This window comes from Vipera berus, assembly GCF_964194415.1.
Source record: "Vipera berus genome assembly, chromosome: 2".
NCBI lineage: Eukaryota > Metazoa > Chordata > Lepidosauria > Squamata > Viperidae > Vipera > Vipera berus.
The window spans coordinates 97,467,222-97,480,184 of NC_138203.1; the positions used below are offsets into that span (position 1 = coordinate 97,467,222).

Below are 12,963 nucleotides of genomic sequence, written 5' to 3' on the forward strand. Positions count from 1 at the left end.
AGGAAAAGACCTTATAAAAGCTCACAGAATTTTTTTTGGTGATGGGGCTGAGTAGGTACATATGTGAGAAGACAACTTCTTTAGGTGACCTAGTCCTAAACCATTTTGCTCTTTAAAGGTCTAAAGCAGCACTTTGGATTGGACCTGGAGCGGGAACCAGCAAAGATGACTTAAGAACTGGAATCATTTGTTCATATTGGCCAATTCTAATAAGCAGTCTAGCTGCTCTATTTTGAGCTAACTTTGAGTGTCCAGACCATTTTTAAAGGCAGCCCCATCTACAACACAACAGAATATCTGTTACAAGACTATCTCTGCTACCATAACTTAAGGATATTATTAAAAATGGTTATCATGGCAACTCTAACACTAGTCAGTGGTAAACACCATATTTCATACTTGTCCAATGAGAAGATCATGTTTCTGCTTATTTGGTGCCTCAGATGCCCAGCTACATGTCTATCTAGTCTATCTTGGCTGATCTTAGACAGCTAAGCAAGGCCAGACCTAGTTATTATTTGGATGGGAGAACATCTGGAAGTTCAGTTCTCTGAGTTAGACTGGAACATTTATATATAAAAAAATCTCAGAAGACGGTAATACAGATTGCTTCCTTATTTTCCAAGAAATCTATGAGGTTGTGCTGAGCTCATCTGAGCTTGAAGGAGACTACCATTTTCCCCACTTTTCCCACTTACAGATCCACGAGTAGGTATGTGTTTGATCCCATGGCTGCTAGTTTTGCTCAGATGCCTTTAATGAAGGCTTTGTCTGAGTCTTTTGAAAATCCAAACATACACTATCAGGTCATCTCTATCTGTAGTCTCAGAAAAATGAGACAAGGCTTGCCTCTTCAGAATGTCAGTGGCTCTTCCTCCAGTTCCCCCCCCCCGCTCTCTTTGACAATTTTCTTTTGAATAGTATTTCATACCAATTTAGATGAATGGAGCTAACTGGCTTCCTGTAGGTAGGAATGACAGAAAAAATGATGCAAGATACTACCAGTTGTGTTTTTGGAAATAAACTCAACTATCATATATAAACATATCCATTGTGTTTATTCACGTGAAACCTGCCCTCCAGAACTTATGGCCATGTCAGAGAGAGGGAATCTTAATACAGTTCACTGGGTAGCAACCATTACTGTCATGATAGCTCCGTCTCTTCTTCCCTCAACCCACTACCTGCCAGTGGCATTAGATTACAATTCCCATCATCTGAAATAATCATGGTGGCTGGGTTGAAGGGTGGATAAAAGATATGATGTAGAAGACTTGTTATTTTTTATTCTTTTAGTTAAAACTCCAAAAACTAAAAAAAAAAAACCACTTGAGCCCTGTTTTTCAACAATCCCCTGCATATCTACATTCATCACAGTTCCTTATGTAAACATTTAAAGATTAAGCCATTCTTTTTTTCACATTGAATTCCATTTCCCAGGGCTTTTTTCCTCATAGAACGCTCAGAACGGAGTTCCGGCACCTTTTTTGGATGGAACCTTGTAGGATAGGCAAGGTGGGTTGTATGACATGTGTGAGTTCCGGCACCTTTTTCTTTTACAAAAAAAGCACTGCCATTTCCAATGAATTGCTCGCAGATCACTGTTTTGGTTCTTCAATTTAGAAATGTATTATGTCCCTCTGAATTTTGATGCATCCATTTAGCAAGGCCTGATTTGAGTCCACATTCCAGTGTATGAAATTGGTCTTCATATAAGAGCAAAGGTATTTGACTATTCTGCTGTGCAGTCTAATTGAGACTGAGACTTTGTCATTTTTTTTTATAAATGTGCAGCCTGGTTCCATTTCAGGATTGATCTGCTAGAAATTTACTGATCTAAGTGAGGAAAGCAAGACTCCCATAAAATCAGAGAAGGAAACTGTTGTGTCAATCAGCAAAGCACAGATGTACGTATCACAGAGCTTATACCATTTTTATAAAAGAAACCCAACTTTTACTTCTAGGCTACACAACAAAGGCGTCTATGTAAAAGTTGGACTGCAGAAAATGAGCCATACCAGGAGTCTTCATAAAGAAATCAAACTTCAGGTGGACCAGCATAAAGTTGAGCTTCCAAATATAGAGGGTCTTATTTTCATAAATATTCCCAGGTAAATAACTAGACATCTGGCTTTGGATTTGCTTTTTACTAAACAGTGCTTACATTAGTGTTTAGGGCTGCCTTGTTGTAATAGCTAAAATTGCTTTATTAATAAACAGCTCTTAGGTGCTCTTGTATTTGCTTTACACTCTGAATTATGTTATTCTACTATGGATTTAATAAATAAATGTGAGTTGTTAATGGATAGGAACTTCAAGTTCATGTGCTTCTTGTTCTTCTGAGGGATGCTTTGGTTAGACTAGCCCTGATGATGTTACCTGGTTTGGGTAATGAAATGTCTGGAAGGAAACCACCAAGCTCAGAGAACACCAAGCACCCCTCATTTCAACCCCACGCTACAAATATTCTCCTTTGTTCTTCTTTTGTTGGGACTGCAAGGATGAGGCACTATTTCAGCTGTATATTATCTTGTTTCCCAGTTTAAATATAGTATACTGGAGCTGTGGAATTTGGTCTGATGGTTAAGGGACCGGGCTACAAACCAGGAGACTGTGAATTCTGGTCTTCCCTTAGGCATGAAAGTTGGCTGGGTGACTTTGAGCCAGTCTCTTTCTCTCAGCCCGTCTCCCGTCACAAGTTGGGAAAAATAGGTGAAGGAAATAGTATTAGGTATGGCTACTACCTTATGTATAAAAATAATAAAGGCAGGATGAAAAAAAAATCTAACAAGCCAACTTTCTGGTTTATCTGATTTTAGACACGATGCTTAGCTACTAATTTAAAATAGGAGAAAATATTTTGACCCACACTTGGCATTGCAAGAAGATCTGCAGGCTTAAATGATTGGCTAAGCGGTATTCCTGTAATGGCAAACTATGTCATATTGCACTAAGTTATAGGCATATAGTTTGCCATGCCTGTAGGTATCATTGCTATAGCCTACACTCATTTAAAGAGAGAGAGGCAACTATTTCACAGAGATCCAAAACAGTCTTTAAAATTTGTGAAGCGTGGTGACATGAAACAAATGGACTGTGTTCTAGCTGTTCTACTTATTGTTTCTCCTGCCTTTGTCCATTCAGCTTCACTTCTGACCACACAAAACTGCCTTGTACAGAATCACGCCATTGATCTCTTGTGCTCAATAGTGCCAGCTGCCCAGAGCTTTTCATTGTCTTGTATGGACATTTCCCCCCTTTACCGGTTACCCAAAATCTTTTTATCAGACGACATCAGCAGCAAGATTCTCAGATTTCTAAAATACAAAAACACTGAGCCTCTTCTAAGAATTCTGACAATTTTTTTAAAAAAAAACAACCTCAGTCAAATCTATCTTCTGTGTACAGGGAAGAAGGTGTTATAAGAATGATTCCTTCTGTTACCATTAATATGTCCATTATTTATAGATACAAAGAAATATTAGAGATATGAATATAAACGTCACTAAACCAGCATTTGTTCAGCTTAGCTGGATACATGCATCATACAAAGCCAAAATCAGACCTATCATATTATGATGTAGTACAAACTGTGAACCCAGTCAACATACGGATTATTTGTAAAGACTTTAAAATGACCCCTGAATATATTAAAGGACAGACAAATAAATAAGATGAAACTAATTTTTAAAATAACCAGGCAACTGCATTTTAGTCAGTTTCTTCTTTTTTCTCATTTTTAAAGGGTTTTTTTTGAAAAATGTATTACTAATCTGTTAATCTGACATGATCCGAATAACAGATCTGGTTTATTAATTATACTCACCTCTGAATAAACTCTTGTTTGTTTCTTTTTAAATGCTAGGACATCTTCACAGGTTGACTTGGTACCTCAGGACAGAGGTTTTCTTTTTGTGGCCCAGTCTTTAAATATCTTTGGGTTAATGTAGGATTTATGACTGCTTTCATTTTACCTAAAGGTTTGTCTGCTGCTCTCAAGCGCCCTCTGCAGGTCATTAAGACAAGAGCAGATACCATATCTAAATGTTACCTGGTCTTCAGATTATTAAATACTTATTATTCTCTCAAGTTGCTACAATGCCCCTGTATGATGCCAGTAATTACAGTATCAGTGGAGAAAACTACATGTACTATATGTACTGTTTGTACATTTGGTCCATAGTAAATGTCTTACAGAAATAAAAAGGTATTAGAGGTTTAAATATGATTTGTCACACAGTCAGTCAGATGTTTAGACTGGATTTGTCATTTTTATTTACTTATCAAGTCCTTCCCAAGGACCTGGGATAGGCAGATGTTGTTTGATGTTAACGGTTATCATCACAGGATGTAAGTCGTTTCAAGTAAAGCTGCCTTTTGCAGTTGACAGATTGTGATTTTGCCAATGCCAGTGGTGTTCAAAGACATGTTCCAGTTGTTTTTGTTTTTATTATTATTAGTTCATTATTTTTAATCATTCAGAGATATATGTGCAAGATGATCAGCTACATGAATTTTCTAAACAAGTAAATGCAGTAAGGTTATATCATTGCTTTGTTTCCAGTTGGGGATCAGGGGCTGATCTTTGGGGGTCTGATAACGACAGTCGGTTTGAGAAACCAAAAATTGATGATGGCTTGTTAGAAGTAGTTGGTGTCACCGGAGTTGTTCACATGGTAAGTCAAAGCACACTTGATTTCCCTTAATAGTTTTTTTTTTAAAAAAAATTGGATCTTTTTGTGGGGTGTAATGGATTTATTTTGTTTGACTTGACCTGAAACAATTGCCCTTGTAAATTAATTGAGTTTTATATTGAAACACAAGGCTATAGGAATATAATATGGTGCTGACTGCGAGGGTGTTCAGTGGGATAGTTTAAATGGAAGCATATTTGGAAATTATAGAACATAGAATCATAGGGCTGGAAGGGAAGCTTTCAGGTCTTTATTATTATTATTATTATTATTATTATTATTATTATTATTATTATTATTATTATTATTATTATTATTATTATTATTATTATATTTTTATACCGCCCTTCTCCCGAAGGACTCAGGGCGGTGTACAGGGCAATAAATATAAAAAGCGGAATACAAAAGTTAAAAAAAACGATTAAATATTTAGCCCAGTTTAAAACAGTATTAAAACATATTAAAACCCCAACCCTAACCCATCAGACCAGGTCAGACTGCTCGAATAGATATGTTTTTAAGTCGCGCCGGAAGGAGCGAAGGTCGGGGGCCGTCCGGAGCTCAACCAGCAAGCGGTTCCATAGGTCTGGCGCGCCCACAGAGAACGCCCTCCCCCTGGGAGCCACCAATCGGCATTCTTTGATCGGAGGCACCCTGAGGAGGCCCTCTCTGTGGGAGCGCACTGGACGGAGGGAAGTTGACGCCGGCCGCAGGTGTTGCTCAAGGAAGGAAACTTTATGTCATCCCTATCAAATGGTTGTCCAGTCTATTTTGGAAACCTCCAGCAATGGAGCACCCACATCTTCAGGGGGCAAGCTGTTCCACTGATTAATTGTTCTCACTGTCAGAAAATTTCTCCTTGCTTTTAGGTTATAATTGGGAGAAATTCCATGTGTGATGCATATATAAAGAATGTAAAAGAACCAGTATTTATGAGTTTTACCCAGTGATTGATCTCAAAGGAGACTTGATTTGTTTTTGAAAAGTAGTGTTCCGATTAGTTTTTTCCCCCCCACAACAGGGTCAGGTTCAAGGTGGCCTTCGTTCTGGCATCCGGATAGCCCAAGGCTCTTACTTCCGTGTAACACTTCAGAAGCCAATTCCCGTCCAAGTAGATGGTGAGCCCTGGATTCAAGCACCAGGTCAGATAATTATTTCTGCAGCAGGACCAAAGGTAACTTATACGTTTGGTAGACATTTTATCATTACTGTAGAAAAGCAGAAAAAAAACTGTAACCATGTTCAGGTCCTGTACATAACAGACTATAGCCAGATGGATCTGGTTGAAATAGAATGTATTTTAGTTGTTAAAAATGCCAACAGCTGTAGCCTTTTTCCTTCAGCCTTTTTGATCTGCTACGACTGGAGGATTTCTGGGTTAGCTAAGCAGAATTACATCTCAAGAATGTATGTTACCAAAAATAGAATAAACCTGCATGTCAGATGAATGTCTTATCATGTATTCAGGATTTTGGGGGGTAACAGAATGGAAAACAGATTAATCAACCCTGAAAATCATAGTAAGCTGAAGATGACATAGTGGAGACCAACTAAATATGATAATTGATTTATTGCTCAAGGTCATGTTCTCACTGTACCATTTCAGGTTGCAGGCTGGAATACACATAGCTAAATCTTCCTCATGTAATATATGCATACATGGAAAACTAAAATGTGAGGTTCCAGCCTAACCTTTTCTCTTTCTTTCCAAATATAGAGTTTTCTTTGAGTACAACATTTTTCAACTTACTGTAAACTCTTTCTAACAACTTGAAGTTAACTATAATAGTTCCAAAAGATATTTGTTATCATAGCCAGAGCTAGTTTCTTTACTCTAGGATTCAGTATACTGAATCAAATGAACGTCTGAATGTACACCATGTTGTTTCTGTATGCATAGCTTGTTGTCAAAGGTTTCCCCTCTACCTACCACTCTCTGCATTGCATCAAATGTTTTATATTTAGAACATGTCCAGTCGGACAGGATGATTGCCTCCCATGGCCATATCTAGCGTATCTACTACAATTCTTGGCTTATTGGGAATGCCAGGTAGGGGAGGCTGGTGTATGCTAAGCCATGCCTTAGGAACATAAGCTAGTTCTTCTCTCTCTTTAAGATTTTTTTCCCCCTGTATAATTGTCTGTTTTTTAATTGTCAGATAACTTTTGTATGTGTGATCTTTGATTGCAGGTTCATATGTTAAAGAAATCGAAACAGAAACAGAAGAAAACTGGAAGCATTAAGGATTCCAGAACTGAGACCACGTTGGCTGACGAAGCAGGGCGCTGACGGGAGATACTCATAGTCCAAATGCTGCACATCTACTGTAGATGACACTTGTCTGGCAAAATACTGTTGCATAGTTCAGGTCATTTATGAGCCTGTCTTCTTGTTCCATGTTCATTGTTCAGTAACGTGTAACTGACATGAAATGTGATTATACACATGAGTTCATCAGAGGAGTTTGTATTAGGGAGCCTATTGAAGGATTTAAGCTAGTCCAGAGAAAAATAAACAACTTGGGTGAGAATAGAAAAAAAAAACCAATAATATAATTTGTGAACTAGTTCTTGAAGTAGGGTAGACTTATGACGATTTAATCCAGGAAGCACAGTCCAAACTCTGTTCCACTGGGCCAGCTTCATTGCAGATTTCCCCCCCCCCCCCTGATCTATACAACCAGGGATCCCATTGTCTTCTCCTCTTCACTTGTGCAACCCACAGGTTACTCATACTTTTTTTAAACCAGTAATTGTTAAAACACACAACAGAGCTCTCATTGAAGAATTGGCAAAGAAAACGTTTAATAGAATCCCGAAGAGGGAGAAAACTCTTTCCCATAGTGGTTAGCTGTGCTCTGTTTTGAGTTGTCGTCTGTGCACCGCAAACACTTTCACTACACTACCATAAGAAACTTTTTTAGAGAAAAGAAAGCTCCTGTAATTTTGTCTCTTTTTTTTTTATAGTTTACAGATTTTTTTTTTAATATAAAACCTACAAGCTTTGGCTTTCTAATGTGCCGCGTGTGTTTCTTTTCTCTAATTCTGATCTGTAAGCCAAGTGTTCCCGATTTCATTCTCTAACCTTCTCTTTCTGTCAGCATTCACACTGTTGCTGAAATATCAAAACTCAGAATGGGTACAAAGCACAATGTAGAAAATTAAATCTATTTCAACCTTTATTTTGATAAATATTAAATGATAATGCAGAAAATGAAATGTACATTGGTTTATTTTCAGTTAAAATACCTTTTAACTTTTTAGAAGCAAATAATGGATTTTGTTCTCTGAATGTGATAATTGAACTGATGGTGCCAAATATCCTACATAGAGAGTTCCTTGTGATTAAGAAACTGATCATCTGTCAGTACACAGACATTTTGTACTTGCTTTCATGATTATCATTTTGGGGTGTCTTTTTCCTGTATAACAATCGTTCATAGTTTTGGCCATCAACTCCATAGAGGTAGCCAGTGGTGGGATTCAGCCGGTTCACACTGATTTGACAGAACCAGTAGCTAAATTTTGCTAAGTTCGGAGAAGTGGCTTAATGCACAGTGCTTCCGGAAGTCCAGTCTAGACCTTGGAGGAGGCCTTCCAGGCCTGAACAGCCCACCGGAAGTGCATGGGTGCCACTTCTGGAAGTCTGTTCTAGGCCTCGGAGGCCCAGGCCTACATCCAATAAGAGAACCGCTTGTTCAGGTATTTGAATTCCACCACTGGAGGTAGCCCTTGACCTATGACCACAATTGAGCCCAAAATGCCTGTTGCTAAGTGAGATAGATGTTAAGTGAGTTTTGCCCCATTTTACGACTTTTCTTCCACAGTTAAGTGAATCACTGCAGTTGTTAAATGAATCTGGTTTCCCCGTTGACTTTGCGTGTCAGAAGGTCACAAAAAGTGATTACATGACCCTGGGACACTGCAACCGTCATCAGTATGAGTCAGTTGCCAGGTGTCGGAATTTTGATAATATGAGATATTGCAATGGACATAAGTGAAAAATGGTCATAAGTCACTTTTTTCAGTACTGTTGTAACTTCAAACAGTCACTAACTGAACTGTTGTAAGTTGAGAGCTACCTGTGTACCCTACTCCCCCCAAATGAGAAGACTGTTTAGAGGCTAACAGAAGATAATTTGGAGCTTTGGTCCCTCTGCCCCATTTTGGCCTGGGTATGTCTGAAATAAGTTCCATTTTTAATGAACTGCAACTTTCCATTTCTTCAAAATTTAGATAAGCTGTAGTTGACCGCAAGGAAGGTTTGACTTCAGTTCTAAATTACAGTTACTTCTAAGTTTCAATTAATCAAAACAAAACAGAACAAAAGAGTGGTATGAAGACTTCTTTGTGACCACACCAAAGGGGAAAATGTCGTATGTAAGTCCAAGACCCGGTTGATTAAATGATGGAGAATGTGTGGTTCTCTAACCATTGCTGAACTCAAGACTCCTCATGTCCTTCATCATGCCTAGAGTAGTTTAGGCAGCATCTAGAGCAGAGGTCTTCAAACTCGGCCCTTTTATGACTCATGGACTTCAACTCCCAGAATTTCTCAGCCAGGCATGCTGGCTGAGGAATTCTGGGAGTTAAAGTCCATGAGTCATAAAAGGGCCGAGTTTGAAGACCCCTGATCTAGAGGATGGGCAGTTGGGTTAAATTTGATACTGTTTCATATGGAGTAGCAAAAGGAAAATAAAAGAGGGAGGGGAATCCTAGTTCTAGGTGTCCAACCTGTTGGAATTGTACCACACTATAGTAATTAACCCTGAATGTCAACACAGTACCAATAGCCATGAACCTCATCAGAATCATTATACGTGACCAGGTCATAGGCAGAGATTGTATTTCTGTATCTGGAAATATATTGGGAGGGGTCTTTATATCCATGTGATTGTAGAAGTTGTGCTTGTTATAGTATCCTTTCCACATGTGTAAGAATGGATAAAGCCTTGCTGAGTGGTGATGAGTATCTTCAAAAATGGAAGACTTACCCATAGCAATAGAAGAAAATCAGACAATGTTCAGTAAACGTGAAGCCCAGAGAGTCTGCAGGATTTGCTTTTGTTTAGAAAAGATGCATTTTCAAAAGCATTATCATTTTGCTGCTGCAAATATTGATCCTGTATTTTCCTAGGAGAGAATAGGGGTGTCTGGAAAACATCTGAAGTGGATTCACATAGTGTGTCCTTGCAATGTCGATAATACTAGTCCATCCTCATCTTTGTCAGCTGTGGATCTGTTTCAGCGCTCTGTGTGTCTTGCATCTCTTGTATATCTGTATTTGCAAATAATTGCAAAGAAAAATTGTGTGGTGCTCACTAGTGCTCACTAGTGTTCTTTTAATAGACTTTTTCATGCACCAGTCTTCCAAACAGTGAGAGCGTGTTGCAGTTTGCAGTATTTCCATCTCCATATCATGCCATCCAGTGTTACATTGGAGAATGGTGAATATTTTGTAAAAGGTGTTATTATGATACTATCAGTTGCTTCCCCCCCACCCAACATGTGACTTTCTAGTTTCTTGACCATAAAATGTTGCGCAGAAATGAGAATATTTGTTTAAAATGTTTGTGAAGTAATTCTTTGCAACTAAATGTGCTTTATTTTGGGAGTTAGGAGTTTTTTCATAACATTAAAATCATATGTGAGCTTTTCTTTTATCAAATCTTAGAACTTGCCCATAATCCAAAGAAGGGTAAAAGTTATTTGGGATGTGTGTGTGTGTCTGTGTGTTAAGAGCAAGGAGAGATACTGGGACCATGTTCTGATGATATGCTCATCATGGTTTGTCCAGAACAGGGGTCTTCAAACTTGGCCCTTTTATGACTTGTGGACTTCAACTCCCAGAATTCCTGAGCCAGGCACGCTGGCTGAGGAATTCTGGGAGTTGAAGTCCACAAGTCATAAAAGGGCCAAGTTTGAAGACCCCTGGTCCAGAACATGCTTTGCTGTATGTGATTCTTACCCACGGCCATCCCCACTTCATCCTTAGTTGCTTTTGGCCTACTAAGGAATGTTTTAAAAGTTCTAATGTCATCTGCCTGTAGTAACCTCTCTCTGCTACTAAGCAACAAAACAAACTGAAAACAATTCTTCAGTTATTTTTCATACAGATAAATAAAAGGTGCTGGAAGATGATGCTAGGATCCTTAAACCTTAAATCAACCAAGTCTGTGAGGTGGGAACCAGCATGCCGAATTGGACTTTACCGAAAATGATCTGACAAACTCAGAATGAAAATCAAATTTAGCTATTTAAGCACAAGATAATCTTAGATCTTTTTTCTTCATCATCTTTACCTCTTTTTGTGTTTGTCTCTCTCTGTGTGTGTGTGTGTGTGTGTGTGTGTGTGTGCGCGCGCGTGTGCCTTCAAGTCAGCTTTGATTCCAGGCAGCTGGAATCCCTGCAATTTTCTTGGCAGCATTTAACAACAAAAACAAAATCCTTCTCACCCCTATGGGTAGTATGTGTCTTCCTCAATCTCGGTGTTCTGCCAGAGGCCTGGGAGTTCGAAAGATCTGTGCAATATCTTAGCTGTTTCTAGCATTGCACTCTTCTGGACCTCTGACATTGTTCCTGGGATCTGTTGGACCACTTTGGCCTTTACTTTCCACGTCTGCTCTAGTTCTTCCTTCAGGTGCTGGTACTTCTCCAGTTTCCCATACTCCTTCTTCCTGATGTTGCTGTAACTTGGCAACTACTACATCTATCACCATTGTTGTCTTTGGGTCCTTGTCTATGATGTCTAGTTGATTGACCAATTCCTGCTTGTCTGGATGTGGAAGTCCTACAGGATCTTAACCCTGTTACTCTATTATCCATTACTTATTGTGAAATTTCCCATCTGGTCTAGCCCATGCACTGCGCAGATATCCCTACACACAATGCCAGCTACTTGGTTATGTCATTCAAATATAGACATAACAAATATAGCTACTTGGTTATGTCATTCAAATATAGACTCTTCCAGTGTGCTTCTTACATGTTGCCACTGTGTGTTGCACTATCTCTGAGGCCTCTCTACATAGTCTCTGCACATGGGGGGCCTCTCTAGTGTGGTAGACACCTTCTTCTATGATTCTGTACCCTTAGAAGAGAACAGTCTTTCCCACTAATCAGTAAAATGAGACAATTGGATTCAGTTCAAAGAATATTGATGTAACTAGTCTACTGCATCCCAAGTCATGTGGCTGTGTTTCTTTAATAGAAAACCTGCATAGCCAACTATTTGAAAAATCTACCTTAACTGAAAATAATTACAATTAGATGTGTTCATTGCACTAAGCCAAAACTGTTGCTTGCTTTATTTTAATCTAATGTGCCATGTGAATCTGGCCATTGTTGGTTGCAAATCATGGTTTGTGATGTAGCATGTTTATGGAATAAACCATGGTTAAATAAATTGCAGTTTAGCACAATCTGTGAATCAGTCTAATTAGATCCCAAGTTTGTAGCATTTGATTCCAAAAGGAGTATGTTTGTGTGTGTGGGAGTGAAATTGTAACACCTTCTGCAATTCCTTAATATTTCTGCATTTTTCCCCCAGAATCTCATAGCTGCCCTCCACATATTCCATCTAAACATAAGCCATTTCATGCTATATTAGTTTTCATGTAATTTAAAGATGCTCTCCACTTTAGCTGATCTAAAATAGGACTTAGCTTTATTTCTTTTGTCTGCATGAAACATGCATGTAGTTTTGATTGCACTACTTTTTCTGAGTAAATTTACAAAAATAATAACAAAAGAGCACATTTTCCTTTGACCATGACATGTTTTCTGAAATACACTGTCCTTTAAATATTATTCATGAAGCAACCTATTTTTAGCTTTTGAGTTTCTACGCATAAGATATCTGCACTATTTTAGCATTTTCAGCAAAGAAACGCACTCAGATTATATGCAAAAGTATTATTTGGACACATATTGCTTAATATTTTTATACATTTTCACTACATTGCTGATCGTAGCAGAAATGCTAAAAATTGTCTTATGTGCCTTTCATGCTTGTGCTAAACTGCCCTTTTTACAACTCTGGAGCTCTCCTAGATTGCATGCCAAGTTTCAGAAGCACAATTTTTCAGCAAGTGTAATAGAATCATGGTATGAAATAAGTTTCCTCAATCTTCCAGGAGTCCTACTGCCTTTCGCTTCCTTAAAACTCTCCATTTCCTAACGCTGAAAGAGAAAAATGCATGTGTACTGGCCCTGCTCCTCCAGTGACAATACCTTGCTGCCACTCCATGCTTCCCGCTGACCTTGCCGT

General features: G+C 38.5%; 1 protein-coding gene across 1 annotated transcript in view; it reads left to right on the forward strand.

The window, feature by feature from the left end:
* Positions 1-8,042, forward strand: part of DGKQ (diacylglycerol kinase theta) — a 106,574-nt gene extending 98,532 nt beyond the window's left edge. The window contains exons 20-23 of the mRNA XM_081320325.1: positions 1,965-2,111; positions 4,565-4,676; positions 5,716-5,868; positions 6,886-8,042. Of these exons, the coding sequence (XP_081176451.1) occupies positions 1,965-2,111; positions 4,565-4,676; positions 5,716-5,868; positions 6,886-6,984 (511 nt within the window). The 3' untranslated portion in view covers positions 6,985-8,042. The remainder of the gene's footprint in view (positions 1-1,964; positions 2,112-4,564; positions 4,677-5,715; positions 5,869-6,885) is intronic.
* The last annotated feature ends 4,921 nt before the right edge of the window (positions 8,043-12,963 follow it).